General features: G+C 53.3%; 2 protein-coding genes across 3 annotated transcripts in view; one reads left to right on the top strand and one right to left on the bottom strand.

The window, feature by feature from the left end:
• Positions 1-9,450, bottom strand: part of TSPAN15 (tetraspanin 15) — a 79,228-nt gene extending 69,778 nt beyond the window's left edge. The window contains exon 1 of one of the 2 annotated variants that reach the window (XM_033407596.2): positions 9,266-9,450. The gene's annotated coding sequence lies outside the window, so the exon portion shown is untranslated. Of the gene's footprint in view, positions 1-5,112; positions 5,237-9,265 lie in introns of those variants that run through there. The other variant, XM_049697315.1, reaches the window with a different exon arrangement.
• Positions 5,364-15,736, top strand: TACR2 (tachykinin receptor 2). The gene is made up of 5 exons (XM_049696873.1): positions 5,364-6,461; positions 8,000-8,194; positions 11,511-11,661; positions 12,269-12,465; positions 15,328-15,736. Exons 1-5 carry the CDS (start codon positions 6,070-6,072, stop codon positions 15,734-15,736), a joined length of 1,344 nt encoding a protein of 447 aa, XP_049552830.1. The 5' UTR covers positions 5,364-6,069.
• The last annotated feature ends 1,964 nt before the right edge of the window (positions 15,737-17,700 follow it).

Below are 17,700 nucleotides of genomic sequence, written 5' to 3'. Positions count from 1 at the left end.
CAAGCTAAATGTCCATCTACAGATGAATGTGGCTTCCCTGGTGGCGCAGTGGTTAAGAATCCGCCTGCCAAAGCAGGGGACACGAGTTTGAGCCCTGATCTGGGAAGGTCCCACGTGCCGTGGAGCAATTAAGCCCCTAGGCCACAACTACTGACCCTGTGTTCTAGAGCCCACAAGCCACGACTACTGAATCCCGCGCACCTAGAGACTGTGCTCCGCAGCAAGAGAAGCCACCACAATGAGAAGCCCGCGCACCACAACAAAGAGTAGCCCCCGCTCGCTGCAACTAGAGAAAGCCCGCGTGCAGCAATGAAGACCCAACGCAGCCAAAAATAAATAAATAAATAAACAAATAAATTTTTAAAAAATAGCAAAAAAACAAAAAGAACCCCAGATGAATGGATAAAGAAGATGCGGTACATATATACAATGGAATACTACTCAGCCATAAAGAAGAACGAAATAATGCCATTTGCAGCAACATGGATGCAACTACAGATTATCTTACTAAGTGAAGTCAGAAAGAGAAAGACAAATACCATATGATGTCACTTATATGTGAAATCTAAAATATGACACAAATTAACCTATCTATGAAACAGAAACAGAATCAGGGACATACAGAATAGACTGGTGGTTGCCAAGGGGGAGAGGAGTGGGAGAGGGATGGATTGGGAGTTTTGAGTTAGCAGATGCAAATTGGTATATATAGAATGGATAAACAACAAGGTTCCTACTGTATAGCACAGGGAACTATATTCAATATCCTGTGATAAACCATAATGTAAAAGAATATGAAAAAGAATGTATATATATATATGTATAACTGAGTCACTTTGCTGTACAGCAGTAATTAACACAACATTGTAACTCAACTATACTTTTTTTTTTTTTTTTTTTTTTTTTTTTAGCGGTACGCGGGCCTCTCACTGTTGTGGCCTCGAGGGCCCGTTGTGGAGCACAGGCTCCGGACGCGCAGGCTCAGCGGCCATGGCTCACGGGCCCAGCCGCTCCACGGCATGTGGGATCTTCCCAGACCGGGGAGCGAACCCATGTCCCCTGCAACGGCAGGCGGACTCTCAGCCACTGCGCCACCAGGGAAGCCCTCAACTATACTTTAATTAAAAATAAATAAAAAAAAAAAAACGAGACCTTGAAGTTGTCCGTATACACATATAAATCGCTCCTGCCCACATCCTATGGGCCAGATCTTAATCATGTGACCACACCTGGGTTGGAAGGGAGGCTTGGAAAGGTAGTCCTTAGCTGGGCAGCCGGGTGACAGGTAACATCTGGGGAGGTTCTACTGCTAAAAGAAACAAGGGGAAAGTGGTCCTGAGGGAGAGTTAGCAGTCACACCTGGTAAAGGAATAGGGCTATTTTTCTCTTAACCCAGAGAGCAATGGGAAGTCATTGAAGGGTTTCAAGCAGGAAATGCATGGTAGATTTGTGTTTTTAAAAGATCATATGGTGGCAGAGGATGGAGTGGAGGGGGACAGATAATACAGGGGGTAGTGAGTTCTCTCTGCTATTCCAGGACCTGGCTCCCCAACTTGGCTGGGAGCTTCATGAAGGTAGAGACATGACATTTTCTCCTAACTCTGGGCTGACCATCAGACCACCTGCCCAGTCGAGAGACCCGCTGCAGGGCCCAAGACTCAGCCCTTTCAGAAGCGCTGACCCTTTGCCACCCCCGCTTTCCTTACCTCATCCCCCCTTTCCTCGCCACAGCACTTGCTGCCGCATTTGCCAGCACCTGGGGCAGACACCAAGTCCCCTCTGCCTGCAACACCCAGGCTGCCTCTGGGATGACCCCAGTCATGCAACCAGCAAGCGGGTGTTAGGGTGTCCCCTCCTAGGGCAAGCTGCACCCAGTTCCTCCTCTGCCTGCCATAGATGGGCAGATTTTGCAGAAGCCTGATGTGGAGAAATGAACCCGTTTTGTGTTAAGAGCTTCTGAGCTCTGTGTACACCAGGACTACAGCAGATGTAAACACTCGCGGCCTCTCTTCTCCAGCTAGATAAACTTCAGGCTTTCAGGGGGAGGCACTGCCCCAGCACACTCACAGTGTTTAAAAAAGGTGTCAGCTGCAGCCCATGCTCTTGGCAGACGGCAACTCTCCCTCTCCCAGCTGAAGTCCCAGACTCTGGGCCAGCGGGTGGAGGGCCCAGAGCCCATCTGCTAAAGGCGCCAGCCTGGGACCCTCTAGTCTGTGGACAAGGCGCGGGGTGGGGGGGGCTATCTGTGAGGAATAAATCCTGGAATGCTGCGGAGACCCTAACATCCTCCAAAAGCTCTGCCCGACCTACATGGACATGTTCTTTTAGTTTAAGCTTTAGATTCTGTGAAAATAAGAATGCTACTCCCATCATCCCTGACAGGGTGATGTTTTAAACTTTATTCATTATTTGTTATTCATTTATTCATCTGGCATTTACTGAGCACCTACTGTGTGCCATGTACCAGGCTTTATACTGCCCTGCCCACTCAAAGTTCCCGAAAATCCCACCATTAGTGCCAGTGCCATTAGTATAAGGCTTTCAGATATATATATTAGATATAGATAGATGATATATGTTATATATATAATTTATCATCCCTCACCCCTGAGTCATATTTTAAATTTTATTCATCAACATTTTGATTCAATCAACATTTATAGTGCACCTGATATACTGACTACTCTCCTAGACACCAGACATACATAAGACACAACCCAGGTCCTGAGGAGCTCCCTGCCTGTGTGACAGGGAAGTAACCGGGAGGGGGGTTTGATGGGCCTCAAGCGAGCAGAGGCAGACAGGCCAGTGCAGGACGAGGGAAGCCCTCAGGAAGCGGCCCCCCTCCAGGGCCAGAGGACCCAGGGCAAGCCTTCCCCTCTCAGGGGCTCCCCCTCTCTTCTCCAAATGAGGAACTAGATCAGGGCTCCTGAGTCTCTGAATTTCACAGACCAATAAAATATCATAAACCTAATTGAAGGAACCACACAGCTCACCAGAATGTTATTCCACTGAGTTAGAAATATTAGAGAAAAAGAAAAACCAGGCACACAGCTACCATCTGCCGTCACCATTATTTCATGACAGGAAGGACACTTTAACCCAAAGAGCAAGAAGGGCATAGTCTCAGAATGAAGGCTGAGCCTTCCAACGGGATTCATTCCCCGGAATAAAAAGCTCAGTGCGTTGTCCTCACCCTCATTTTGCCCTCAGCCCTGTGAACTTCGTGGTGACTAGATGACCCACAGCTGCATGTGACCCGCCGAAGCCAGGACCAAGGGCCCAAGCCCAGCCAGAGACACGGTCAGGCGACTTCCAAAGGCATCTCTGGGACACTGCTGAGGGGCACCCAGGCCACAACGCTTCCCGGAGCCCCTTTTCCCTCCCTTCCCTCATCCCTGCAGCAGCTCCCACCTTCTTCTCCTCCAAACTCCCTGAAACACAGATCACTTCCGACGCTGGTCTCCAGGATGTTCGCTTTAAGACCACAATAGCACAAACCATGAGGGTAACTCTAACAGGCCATTCTAGCTCAGAGTGAGTCAACCCGGGGCTGTCCAAGGCCGCTGTCTCACCGTCACCGCTCAACTTCCCCTTCCGCCCACACCTGCTTCTTTCCCCTCCCTTCGCCAGGGGTTGATCCCATGCGCTCCTTAATAAACATCCTGCACTCTAAAGTCTGAACCAGAGTCATCTCCCAAGGGTACCCAACCTGCGCCATCACCTCAGCCCAGCCAGCCAGAACCCACGGCGGCCTTCCCCTCCACTTCCTGGCGGAGGGAACTTCCCCCATACACACTCAAAGAGCAAACTAGACTGTTGACGCGTCCACAGGAGCTAAAGGAATTTAGAATGTTTTTCTGTTTTGACAAAGAGCAGCCTTCAAGGACATTGTTTAGCGATGAACTCAGCAGGCCAGCTCTGAGCCGCAAGGCTGATTGGTAAACCCTTTGTCCGGGGCGGGGCGGCCCCCACCCTCTCCTTCCACGAGGCCACAAGCACATAGTTGGAAAGCCACGCGAGCACATGATTTAAGGGGGAAATAAAACTCTTGGATTCCACAGCTCCAAAACATAATCCTCATATACACAGTGGAGGTGGCGGGACGCTGGGGGGAGGAAGAAAGGGTGCTATTTGGGGCTTCTCGGGCAGGTGACACAGTCTTGGGTGTCCCAGCCCTGCACTGGGCTTGCACCTGAAACTCAACAAATTCTGGCTGCCTGGAGTAGGAGGCAGAACCGCAGAGAAAACTGCCCTGCGGTTACGTCCTTATTTCTATACATTCTACCTCCAAAACCCTGGTCAGTGGAGCCCTAAGGTTGAGTGGCTACTGCTGCTACCAAAAGGCATCAAAGGCAGAGGCCCTTTAGCAAAGGGCAGACATCCAAACAGAGGCTGGTGGCCCGATCCAGACAAGGAACAGGCCTCTGCCCCACGGCCTGGCCAGGGCTGGAGCCAGTTGTGTCTGAAGCTGACTCTGGGCGAGGCGAGGCCCGGGGCCCCACGGTACACATACCCACGGGAGGAGCAGGGGCCCCTGCAAGCAGCCCCTCCTCAAGGAACGGGGCTGGCTTCCCAGGAGACCAAGCACACACTTAGCCCAGCAGCCCAGCAGGGCCACCAATGCTGGTGACTGAGAAGCCCTCCTCGGCTTTAACGAGGGACACGCCCTGCCCTTCTGAGCCTGCCCGGCACGGGGCCCGTGCACAGGTGCACGAGTGTGTGTGTGCTTACACACGTCTGTCACACACACAATCACTCAGACACAGCATTGCAGCTTCAGGCAGCACCCGACACACATGCACACAGTCAATGACCAAGAGTAGAGTCTGTGGGCAGCCCCTCGGGGTTTTCTGGAGCTCACAGAAGAGGCAGCGAGCCCTGCCCTTGTCCTTGCCCTTTGAGACAGTGGTTCTCAAAGTGAGGTCCCTGGACCAGCAGCACCAGAATCACCTGAGAACGTGTTAGAAATGCTTTGCGTCCTGCCTCGGCCAGCAGAGCCCTGAGCTGTCTGGGGGCCTCCCGCAGGGCTACAACTCCTTGACATGTTTTTTTTACCTGCCAGCTCCTGTGCTAAATAGACTTTACGTACGTTATCTCATTAAAACTCACCAATATCTTGTGAGATGGGCACTGTACTGTTCCTATTGTTTTCAGATGGGAAAGTCGAAGCTGGGAAAGGTTAAAAGACTTGCCTGGAGTCCCTGGGGCTCCCAAGCCCGTGCCCCTGATCACATTCTAGATGTAGCTCAGCGCCGCTGAAAGCAAACACGCTACCAAGGACTGTGCCCCGCGTGCCTGGCCCCACCGCTGCCACCTCCCATTTCCCCTGGGTCTCTCCCTGCCTCAGCAGCCAGTCCTAAATCTTCCCTCAAGATACAAGGCCGGGCCCTCCACGCAGGGGTGGGACGAAGGGCAGAAGGCAGCCCTACCTCGTGAGCAGAAAACACCTCCGCCAAGGCCCTCACCACCCAGCACGCCCTGCCCGGAGAGCAGCAGGGCGGCAACCACGGGCTGGCAGCCCTGCCTGCACCCCAACGCCTGGAGAGAGAGCCTGCTGTGCAGTTGACCTATGGAATCCAAAGACGGCTGCTGTGTGTGCGTCTGATACAGAATGTTTCCTGAATTGCATTAGGAGGGACCTGGGTTTGAGTCCTGGCTTTATCACCAACTTACTGTGTGACCTGGGCTGGTCCCCTCTTGGAATCTGTTTTTCCATTTCTGCAGTGAAGGGGTTGACTGATGATTTATAAGGATGTTTCTTGCTCTGAAAGCATGTCTTGGATTCTAGATGTCCACATGACATTGGAGAAGTCTGGCCAGGACATGGAAATGTAAAATGCCAACGGCTCTGGACCCGGCTCTCTGCTCAGCCTAACTCATCTTTGCTTGAGACTTGGGAGTGCCCCCCAGCTCCCCAGATGTGCCTGGCTTTGCACAGGAGTGCTTCCCTCGCTCCCCCATACTCATGCACCCAAAAGGATTTGTCTTCTACAGCATATCCGGCAGGGCACCAGGGCCTGGAAGGAGCCAAGGAGCTAGACTGTTGTCCCAGACCCAGAGGCAGCCATGGGAGCCTGTGCCATGGTGACTGACACCAACATCTCATCCGGCCTTGAGAGCAACACCATGGGCACCACAGCCTTCTCCATGCCTGGCTGGCATCTGGCATTGTGGGCAGCAGCCTACCTGGCCCTGGTGCTGGTGGCTGTGATCGACAATGCTGCGGTTATCTGGATAATCCTGGCCCGTTGGAGGATGCGCACAGTCACCAACTACTTCATTGTCGACACGGCCCTGGCCGGCCTCTGCATGGCCGCCTTCAATGCCGCCTTCAACTTCGTCTACGCCAGCCACAACATCTGGTACTTTGCCCGTGCCTTCTGCTACTTCCAGAACCTCTTCCCCATCACAGTCATGTTTGTCAGCATCTACTCCATGACCACCATCGCCACCGACAGGCAAGAGGGGGCAGCTGCGGGGAGTCGGCTCGCTTTTCTGGGTTCACACAGGGCTGGTAACTTGCCCACAGTCACACAGCAAGTTAAGGGTAGAACCCAGTGAATTAGTTGCCTCCTAACCTGATCATGATCCTAAACTATGCATCTGGAAGACAGGGGACTGTGGAACCGAAGCAAGTAAGGTTCAGGTTAGACACAAGGAAGAACTTTGCACTAGACGGCTGTTCAAGGCTACAGGGGAAGACCAACGGTGTTTTAGGGACCTTCTGAAGTGTTCTTCTCTGGAGTTGATCTTTGTTTTACTGCAAGGAAATTGCTTATATTGTCATCCTATTCCTAGATATATTATATGAGGGGAAATTTCAACACTGCACGCAGTTACTATATAATTAAGATGGGGCCAGTTACTTCCCTGATGCTGCTCTCTGGGGCTGCAGACTGTGACGTTCTGACGGGGATGGGGTGGGGGCAGGAGGGGTGGAGGAGTGATCAGTCGGCAGATCTGAAAGTCCCCTAAGACTTTCTTTTCATTCACTCAGGTATTTGAGGCACTGTTTCAGGCACTGGGGAATAAACACCAGTGGGAAGAGTCCCGGAATCATGGTCTCATGGAACTTCCATTTTAAAGGCTGGGTGGAGGGTGGGTAGTACGGACTGTAGAGGGCAGGGTGGGAGCCAGGAGACCAGGCAGGAGGACATTGAATAATAACCCAGGTGAGGAAGGATGGTGGCTCAGGTCAGGATGGTAATAATGGTGACTCGTCCATTCATTTCTTCATTCATTCTTATGTTCAATGCCTACTATGTACAGATACTGTTCTGGGCACTGGGGGAAGAAACAGACAAAGATGCCTGCCCTAGTGAGAATTTAAATAATAAACACAAGACTAAATAAATGATATGTTGTATTTTGAGGTCATGAGTGCTATGGAAAAATATCAGGAAGGGCATCCGAGGCACTAGGGTATGTGTGCTGGGTTAGGGCAGGTCGTAGTGTTAGATGGGGGTCAGGATCAGCTCTATTGTGAGTGGGATTTGAGCTGCATCCTATCGTTCTGGCCTGGTCTCAGGGTTCAGATTAATCCCAGGGAGAAAGGCCCGGGGGTCACCTAGGACCAAAGCCGTCTCGGTGTATGTAGAGCCGTTCCTCTACGGCAGAAAGCTGGTGGGCAGCTGCTTTGGGCTTTGTCCAGGAGACGGTTGGGCTCTGTTAAGGTTTCTGAACAGAAGACAGGCTGTGTGGCTGGGGAACTCGGCAGGGCTGAGCTTCAGGACAAGGCCCCAGATGGACTGCCGGTGTGGCCACACCGCCCTCTCGTGGCCATCGAGAGCACATCCGCGCTCAGAGGGAGGCCATGTGGTGGAGCGGGGTGGGGTGGGCTGGCGTGTAGGGTGCTAGTGTCCCACATGGCTGTGGGAGAGCACCAGCCCAGCTGGCTCTCTGCAGGTGGTCAGCCAGGGTGCGGGAATTGGGACTAGCGAATCTGGGCCGGTCTGACGGGAGGGCACCCACCACTCACACCGCCCTCTGCTCACAGGTACATGGCCATCGTCCATCCCTTCCAGCTACGGCTCTCGGTCCCCAGCACCAGAGCAGTAATTGCTGGCATCTGGCCGGTGGCCCCGGCCCTCGCCTTCCCCCACTGCTTCTACTGCCCCATCACCATGGACCGGGGTACCACCAAGTGCGTGGTGGCCTGGCCCGAAGACAGCGGCGGCAAGATGCACCTTTTGTAAGGCCTGGGGGTGGGGGAGCATGGTGTGTGTGTGCACGCGTGCATGCACATATGTGCACGTACACATGTGCAGTGTGTATGCGTGGGTGTGCACATGTGTCTGTGAGTGAACTGGGGATTATGTGAGTACAGTATCAACTAAAAGTAGCACTTACTATATGTCAGGTTTGGTCTAAGTACTTTACATATATGAACCCATTGGATCCTCCTAACAATATGGGTATGTATGTATTATTATTCCCATTTTTCAGATGAGGAAACTGAGGCACTAAAAAAAAACTAAGTAATGTGCCTAAGACCACACAGCTAGTAAGTGGTAAATCGAAGATTTAAATCCAGGCAGTCCTGCTTCAGAGCCCAATCTCCTCACCACTCTTACTTAAATAAGGGACATGTCAGGGTACCGAGACAGAAATAAAGGGCAGGTGCCAGAGCCTGGGATGTTTTCAGGAGGAGCCTGGAGTGGACTTGACCTGAGGCAGGCACCGTGGGCTGGGGGATGGGGGAGAAAACAGAACTCAGGCGTGGTGCAGCTGCTGTGTGACACTGGGTAAGTCCTTTCCCTTTCTGGGAGTCACTTTGCCCAGTTCTCACAGCGGGTGTGGCTTTGTCATCCCCAAGCACCGCGGGGGGGGGGGGGGGCGGGGGTTGGTAGTAGAGGATAAAGAATTGGTTGAGGTTCTGGAGACAGTAGTCGAGTTGGAGTCCTGCGCTGTCCCCTGCTGGCCGAGGACCCTTTGTAGTCACTTAACCTCTCTGACCCTTTGGCTCCTTCTCTCTTAAAGGGGATTAGTAAGAGAACCTTGCTCAGGGGTTGTTGCGAACACAGAAGAGAAAATGTACCTGACGCAACTTAGCACGGTGCCTGGCACAGAACCGGCGCCCAGTAGGTGGCAGTTTAAACGGGGAACAAACGAAAACAAACCTGGCAGATTTAGTCCAAGAAAAGCCCAGCTGCCCCAAGCCTGAGGATGTGCACGCTCTGAGCCCAGAGCCGCCAGAGCACAGCGACAGCTCAACTCCCTCTCCCGCCTCCTTTAACACTCCTCCCCCAACGCCCGCCCCTACCTGGTCTCCTCCCGTCCCGAGCACCAGACAGAAGAGCGCCACGCTGCGGCCTTCGGGGAAGGCGCCATTCCTCTGAGAAGGCTGTTCCTGGCAACTGCTGAGTTTCCCGGGAAACTGCTGCCCTGCGTGTCTGCCCTCGTTCCGTAGCCCACGCTCTCAGGACTCACGGCTCCAGGGGCGGAGTCTACGTAGGGACCCGCCCCCCTTCTTGGCTTTGGGAAGGGGCGGAGAGCAGAACATTTCCTGACTGGCCACTGCGGGGCGGTGTTTCTCCACCTTAACAGTGAGCTTTTCTCTCTGAGGTGCGGACCAGTAAGAATTTAGGGTACCAACCACCACCTTTCTGGGAATGGTGATTTCCGACTCTGCTCCAGGCAACAGGGGAAAACAGGAGGGCAGAGGTGGGCTAGGAAGGCTATACTTTGGTGCTACTTCGAATTCTGAGAGGATTTGGGGGAAAGCCTGGTTTCTCGTGTGTAAGAATATACTATTTGTTCTTGGGTTGGGGAGCTTCTGAGATTTAGACTGGGGGCTCCATCCGTACAGGCTCACATCCTGTGTGTGTAGGAATCTAGGAAAATGCACATGCGCTCCCCCAATTAAAATACAAAAAAGGCAGTCCAGGCTATGAGATTCTGGCAGGCCCTGGAAGATGGTTCCCAAAGCTCCTTGGCACTCCCTTTTGTGTGGGAACCTAGCCCAGAGTGAATTCCTATCCTGAACCGACCCACGAAAGAATGAGGCAACAGAAAGGCGTCGCTCATACTTGGGAAGGATGGTAGAGATTAACTCCTTGTTTTACAAATGGGGAAACAGACTGAGGGAGAGATCTGACTTGCCCAAGGTCATGCTTTAAATTAGAGGCTAGGCAAGAACCCAGTTCTTCCGACTCCACAGGGCTGACCCTCGGTGGAAGGCAAATCATTTGTGTGTTAAGTCCGTATAGAGCTGTTTCACAGGACACAGACTTCCTGTGCCCCTATGAGCCTCATTTTCCCGCTCTGGGTGCTGAGACAGGTGGCCCCGCTGATCCTCAAGGTCTATCTATCTCAGACACTCTGCGACGTCACAATGAAGGTAAGGTACAAGGGCCTGGCACCTGGCTGCTGCTCTGCCCTCACCTGCTCCACAGTAGGACAGATGATGATCGGGGAGTCTAGGAGCCCCCAAACCTTTTGTAATTAGCATGCTTGCCAAAAGAGTAAGCAAGCCGAATTCTAAACTCGGGCTTTAGGGAAGACATTTGCTGGAGCCATCTACTCCCCTCCCTCCAGGTGTCAGTACCTCTTGAAAGGAACCCAGCAAGGCTGGCACACGGGGAGGAAAGGAGGGGCTTGGGTACACCTCTGTTCTCCTAGAAAAAGGTCACATGACAGGGCCAGGGGTCTTGGGTCCATTCACCGGATGCTCCTGCTTGGGCCTTGTCAGAGAGAGGCTACAGCATCGCTCAGAAACCAGAATGGGCAGCACGCATCTTTCCAAAAGGAAATGAGAAGGTCTCAACACAGCCCCGGGTGTCCTCCACGGGGACTGGATGAGCGCCATCAATGGTGCTCCGGGCCACTTGCTCACAGGTGGTGTGAAAGAGTATCTGCAGATGTGAGCCATGTTCCCAACCAAATGCGCACAGTCAGGAAGAGATGCTCCACTAGCACGTACAGTGTGGCCTGTCTCCACTGCCCCTTCCCTGCTAGGGATGTTGGTGCAGGATAGAACCATATCAACTCTAGGAAATCTACCTAGACAGACAGATGCAGATATAGAAGATACACATAATCTATCTAATACATATGTGCATATACATATACACATATATTACATGATTCTGGAAGAAATATTCCAAACCATTAACATTGGTGGGGGTGAGATACATAATTTTACTTCCTCCTTTGTGCTTAATGGCATTTTAAATTTTAAACAAATGTATTACTTGGTTAATTTTTTCGTCCCTATTTATTTCCTTGTTTGGTAACTTGTCTGTCACTTGGAAGGACTCAGAGCTAACACAGGTGTCCCTTTTGCAGCAGGGGAAACTCTCATTGGGCACATGTGCTAGCCAGTCTGCCCTTCTTTTTTTTTTTTTACTTTTTTTTTTTTTTTTCAAACCAAGCCCTTGGGAGGTGGCCCAGGGTAGCCCGCCAGGGACAGCTCAGGGGCGTCACCAAGGTCCTGGGGATTGAGTGCTGGCGGATGCTGGAGTCGCCCCCAGGTCGCCCCGTGCCCAGTCCCTTGACTCTCCTTCCAGGTACCACCTCGAGGTGATCGCCCTCATTTACTTCCTGCCTCTCGTGGTGATGTTCGTCGCCTACAGTGTCATCGGTCTCACGCTCTGGAGACGCACTGTCCCAGGGTACGAGGTGCATGGCGCCAACTTGCGCCACCTGCAGGCCGAGAAGGTGAACTCCGGGAGCGGGGCCGGAAGTTTGGCCCCGCCTCGGGATCAGCCATTCCGGGCACGTCCCCTAGAGGGCGCCGCGGAGGATAGACTCCACCTGTAACTTGCCCTTGTCCCAAGTCCCTGGCCAGAACATTCACTCCTTCTTCCCGGGCGGGCGGACTTGCTTTGGTCTTTGGGCTGTGGCAGACACAGATTGCAGGGAGAGGGAGACCTCGGAACCCGTAGCAGGCATGGTCTCCTCTAAGGATGTGGTTAGGAACGAGAGCTCATCCACTCTCCAGGGAGGAGAGCTGCTCTGCTCTAAGGGGGATCCAAGACGCCTTTTAGAGGAGGTGGCCACCGAGCTGGGCTTTGAGGAGTGAGGACTTCAAAGGAAAGACAGCAGTGTGAACAGAGAGAGCAGCCTGAGCAAAAGCCCCGAGGTGGAAGGCCCAGGAGTGTCTGGGTAGCAGAAGCTCTACCGGCCTGAGCCTGTGGAGGTAGACAGGGCCTGCTTACTGAAGGCTTCTCAGGCTGGCATGAGACATGCCTCGTGCTTCCCCTCGGGAAAACTGGGGCTTGGGGCTTCCAAGGCTGAGGAGTGACCTGAGTCTCTCCTGGACCAGTTTGTGAAGACCATGGTGCTGGTGGTGGTGACATTTGCCATCTGCTGGCTGCCCTACCACCTCTACTTCATCCTGGGCGGCTTCCAGGAGGACATCTACTGCCACAAGTTCATCCAGCAGGTCTACCTGGCGCTCTTCTGGATGGCCATGAGCTCCACCATGTACACTCCCATCACTTATTGCTGCCTCAACCACAAGTGAGCCCTCACCCCAGCCCCTCTCATCCTGGCCCCATCTGGACTCCCCTGCACAGCTCGAGCCTGTGCCTGTCCATCCCCGCCACCATGGGATTACCATCCTCCCAGGGAGCCCCCAGCACAGTCCTCCCTCGGGTCCAGGCCTAGCTCGCGCCCCACCTCCTCCCCAAAGCTTTGCCCCATTGCCCAGGCCACAGCTCTCACGTTGGCCTGCCCCTGCTCTTTCTTCTGGGGGCTGCATCTGGGACAAGGAGAAGAACGGAGGGAGCAACAGAGAGATGGAGGGAGGGGAGAGAGGGAGAAGGACAGCAGAGAGGGCGGAAGGAAGGAGCCAGGTAAAGGAGGGAGGGACTGATGGTTTTAACAGCTTCCTACACTGAGGAAGAACTGAGGACTGTCCCTGGGCGAGGAGAACAGCGCCAACCGCAGCAGAACGAAGCACCCAACCTGAGGCCCGGGGCCAAGACTAGAGGGGGAGCAGGTTGCTCCCTGGAAGATCACAGAAGGGGCTTTCAGGGCAGCTAGGAAGTGACCTTGGCAGACACTGCCAGAAAGGAAGGAGCCAAGTTCTCACTTCCCCCCAACCCTTGTAGTTCTAGAGAAGTGTAGTCCCAGAGAGGGGCTGGCATTTGCTCAGGGGCACTTGCACAGGTGAGGAGGTGCTGGGCCAGGCAGGAGCCCCAGCCCAGGAGTCCTGCTTGCAGAGCAAGTCGTTCAGCCTCTCAGAAAGCCTTGACGGTGGAGCCAGGTAAGAGGAGATGAGCGGTGGACACTGAGTCCTGGCCTTAACGAGGCAATGATGTGGGTGAGGTTGGCCCTGGGCATCTTTTATCACCTCCCTGCCCACATGTCCACACCACTCATAATGCCAGTAGGATCTTTGTTGCTCAGACATCCCACCCGGGGCAGGCCAGAAGGAAGTAAGAGACTGTACTTTTTTTTTTGACTATTTAATGGCTGCCAGAACCCTCCATTTGTCTCCTGAGAGGCAAATATATAATGGGAGGGAGGTGTTATCCCCATTTTACAGATGAGGAAACTGAGCCTCCAAAAGGAAGACTCTCCTAAACTCATAAAGCAGGAATTCCATGTGTCTCCAAGGCCTGTAATCTCATCCCCGCATCACACATTTCTCTTGCATGCAGTTGTAGGAGTGCGAACTTGGAGACAGGGACTGTCACATCAGGGAGGGGGCTCCCAGCCTTCTGTGCCTGTGCACTGGTCCCTCTCCCGCTACCCAAAGACACAGTCCCTGGGAGTCTGAACACCCCAGGGCTTTACAACTTCTGAATCATTCAGTATTTGATGACAATAGCTCTGAAGACTGGTGTTCCTGGCGGAATTTTCATTCTTCCGCAAAACGTTCACCAGTGGCTCTGTGTGCCCGGCACTGTTCCAGGCCCCTTGGGACACCCTGGGGAACAAAAACAGTGATCACTATCCTCGGGGAGCTGACCCTCTAGTGGGGAGGTGGAGATAGACAATAAGCAATTGTAATGAGTAAATATACATTGTGTATTAGGTGATACATCCTATAGAAAAAAGAAAAAGTAGAGCTGGGTAAGAGAGGACAGGAGGCGCCGGGGGAAGTAATGGGCATCAGGGTTGTGATTTTACGGGATGGTCAGGGTAGGCTTTACTGAGGGGTCTTTTGAGCAGACTTGAGGACTGAGTGGGCCCTGTAGGTGTCTGGACAAGAATTCCAGGCAGAGGGAACAGCCAAAGCAAGGGCCCTGCGGTCAAGGTAAGGACCTGGGCTGGTTCTCTGACATGAGGAGCCCTGCAGTGTTCTGAGCGGGGGAAACACATGCTCTGATTCCCTTTGAAAAGAATCAGTCTTGCAGCTGTGTTGGAACTGGACCACAGAGGGGCAAGGTGGGGGAGGCAGGGAGATGGTTAGGCAGGTGCAATAAGCCAGGCGAGAGATGGTGGGTTTAGACATGTGACAAGTGGTCAGAGTCCGGAGATCGCTAAGGTAGAGCCAACAGAATTTGATGGGGAGGGAGTCAAGGATGACCCCAGGTGTCTGGCCTGAACTAGTGGAAGGACACAGTGGTCGGTTGTCAGGAACTGAGACGAGGACGACTAGGGGGGTGTGGGGGGAAAAGGGTGGGGAGCTCGGGTTGGGACATGCTGAGTGTGGGCAGAGGCCATGAAGCTCCCATAATAAAGGCATTTATTGGGCTGCACCACGGAACCTTCAGAGCTACAGCGGGAGGAACCAAAATCGGGCCTGCTCTTCTGAAACTCGGAACCCTGCTTCTCCGGGAACAGACCATATAGTTCTTTCCCTCCCTCCGCATCACACAGGGTCTCATCTGTTTCCGCCAGCTCTTTCTCACTTCTTCCAGTCACTCTCTGCTTCCTCTGATCTCCAATTTACAGGTGGACCCTCTTTGCTGCCTTGGGGAAAGTTGTCTATTTTTTAAGCAAATGTACTAAAACTTGGTAGTTCCATGTGTATATTTTCTTTCAAAGCATCCGTATTCTACCCAACATTGCCAAAGCCCCAAGTTTTTAAGACTCCTCTCTGCATACTCCCTTAGAAGCCAGTTAACAAGTCGAACAAGAAAATCTGTTGTCTTTATGACCGAACTTGGTTTATTTTTGTTTGTTTGTAATAACAAACGGCCTCATTCGGCTCACTTCAGTCCTTGGACTTAGCTCCAGATTACTTCTGGTTGTTTCCCAAAACCAAATCCACTAAAGAACGTGTCTCCCCAGAGACCCTGAGCTCTTAGGAGCGAGGCAGCGACTTTTCTCTGGAGGAGAGATCGGCTGCTGGAGGTGGGAGCAGCCACACGACAGTTCCCGTAACTGCCGCCCTCACTCCGTTGCTCAAGATGACCCTCCATCCCCCAGGTTTCGCTCTGGATTCCGGCCTGCTTACCGTTGCTACCCACGGGTCACGCCAACTGAGGAGGACAAGGTTGAGCTGACTCACACCTCATCCCTTTCCACGAGGGTCAACAGGTGTCACACTAAAGAGACTTTGCTCATGGCTGGGGATGTGGCCCCCTCTGGGGCTGCCAATGGGCTGCTGGAAGTCTGCAAGCTGAAGGGTCTGCTGACCCCTGAACCCTTGTGCCTGGCTGCAGGGGGAGGCTTAGCACCCTGGAGAAGTAGCCAGAGAGACTCTCTGCATCAGAGAGCTTGGCCCATGCCTCACCCTTCAGTACATCAATGGAAAAACAAGATGGGGCCAGGAACTCTGCAGTGGGTGCTGACTCTCCCAGCCACCCCTCTGACAGTGCTTCAGGGCGTCCAATAAGTCAAAGAAGACAGTGTGAGCTAACATTTATCTAATCCGGGAGTTGCAAGCTCGAATGCCTCCCTGGGGCATACAACATGAGTAAACCGAATCCAGTATAAAAGAAAAACTGTAGATATAATAAAAGGTAAGTGACTTCCAGTGTTGGGGCAAAAGGAAGGATGGGGACTGTGGCAAACTGGAGAGCACAGGAATGCAAAGGGGACAACAGCCGATCGGCTCTGGACAGATGCTGCCACGTGGCTGGGAGCCCAGTGTTGCCGGATCCTCCAAACCTTTCAAGAGAAGCCAGAAATCCAACCTGTGAAACTTCCAGGTTTGTTCAATTGAGCTCCCATTTTTATAAAACACACCTGTCGGCAGCACCCAACCATGATACTGACCTATTCTTAGGCTAAAGACACATGGAAAGAACCTTCTTGTTTTGCAAAGCCCCTAAACTGTGAGCCAATCCAGGGCTTCTCTGCCTTAGCATCCAAGAACCCAGATCCACCCTAGTGTAGATGGTGGTTAAAAGGAGCCTCAGGGGGCTGCCCTGGTGGCGCAGTGGTTGAGAATCTGCCTGCCAATTCAGGGGACACGGGTTCGAGCCCTGGTCTGGGAAGATCCCACACGCCGCGGAGCAACTAGGCCCGTGAGCCACAACTATTGAGCCTGCGTGTCTGGAGCCTGTGCTCCGCAACAAGAGGCCGCGACCGTGAGAGGCCCGCGCACCGCGATGAAGAGTGGCCCCCGCTTGCCGCAACTAGAGAAAGCCCTCGCACAGAAACAAAGACCCAACACAGCCAAAAAAATTAATTAATTAATTTTAAAAAAGGAGCCTCAGCTGGGTGGCCTCAGACAAGTCACGATGACCTTCAGCTCCTTTCCCTTTCAATGGCAAAACTACCTCACAGAGATGCTGTGAGGATGATGGGAGTGACGCCTATAAACTGGCAGGCCCAACACAGGTTAAGTGCTTCATAAACAGCAGCTGGGACTTCTATTACTACCAGGGCAGCCATCTGACCTGAATTCCGCAAGCCAGCAACACAGCCCTCACCCTTACTTCTGCTCAAGGAGGTGGCAGGCAGAGAACACCCACTGTCCCATCTCCCAGAAAGCTCCAGGCCCAGCCCAGTCCACACCTCACCCTGCTTGCTGACTCACCCTGCCCACCTCACGGCCCCTCCAGAAGCATCACGTAACACTGTAAATGCACACCTGGAGTTCAATGTTATCCGTGTTCTCCACAAGATCACTGTGTCATAGGCACCGGCAGTGACAAATAAAGGGACTCTGGTCTCACCAAACCAAGGGAGCATGCAGTCAGTTCTGGGAAAAGCCACCAGAGGCGTGGTCAGGGCCTGGGAGACTCACATCGCACCTCAATCACAGGGTACCAGAATGTGGACTGATGTGGGGTCCACAGACAGGCTGGGGGAGAACCCCAAACGGCAGCCACAGAGTGGAAGAGCACCTCAAGACTGCGGTGGGGCAGGGATGACAGGGTCAGACAAAGGCCCACAGAAGGGGTTCGTCTATGATGGGGGTTGGGGAGAGGACAGCAACCCTGCTACCCTGGGCTGCTGCAAGGCCTCATCTGCTCAGGGAAGGGGATCTTTTCATCCATCGTCCTGGAGTTGGCAGAGAGGGTGATGAGGGCAGGACCCGCGCTAGCACAGCAGGAGGGAGGGCCAGTGTTGCCCTGTCCTCTCATGGGGCTTCCAACAGCCCCCGCAAGCCAAGCTGACTTTTCCTTTGTTCCAACTACAAGTGAGGAAGCCAGGCTATTGGAAGACGGGGGCCTTCCATCCCTTTACCTTCTGAGAGGTGTCGAGGCGGGGGCTGCAGGAGTCTCTCCCTGCGGTAGGCCCCCGGGACTGGAGCAGGGAAGTGGAAGGGCAGGTGCTAGAAGAAGGGGAGTGGCTACTTCTTGACCCTCTGCAGGGAGAGTACAGAAGTCCTCAAGCCAAAAGAAGGCT

This window comes from Orcinus orca, chromosome 14 (genome assembly GCF_937001465.1).
Source record: "Orcinus orca chromosome 14, mOrcOrc1.1, whole genome shotgun sequence".
Taxonomy (NCBI): domain Eukaryota; kingdom Metazoa; phylum Chordata; class Mammalia; order Artiodactyla; family Delphinidae; genus Orcinus; species Orcinus orca.
This window is presented reverse-complemented; position numbering and strand designations above follow the sequence as displayed.

What these genes read in the sequence shown, in the direction of transcription:
- TACR2 (XM_049696873.1), top strand. Translation starts at nt 6,070, where the DNA reads ATGGGAGCCTGTGCCATGGTGACTGACACCAACATCTCATCCGGCCTT. An exon ending in GGCGGCAAGATGCACCTTTT is followed by an intron (nt 8,195 to 11,510) that starts GTAAGGCCTGGG and finishes CTCTCCTTCCAG; the next exon opens with GTACCACCTCGAGGTGATCG. An exon ending in GCCACCTGCAGGCCGAGAAG is followed by an intron (nt 11,662 to 12,268) that starts GTGAACTCCGGG and finishes CTCCTGGACCAG; the next exon opens with TTTGTGAAGACCATGGTGCT.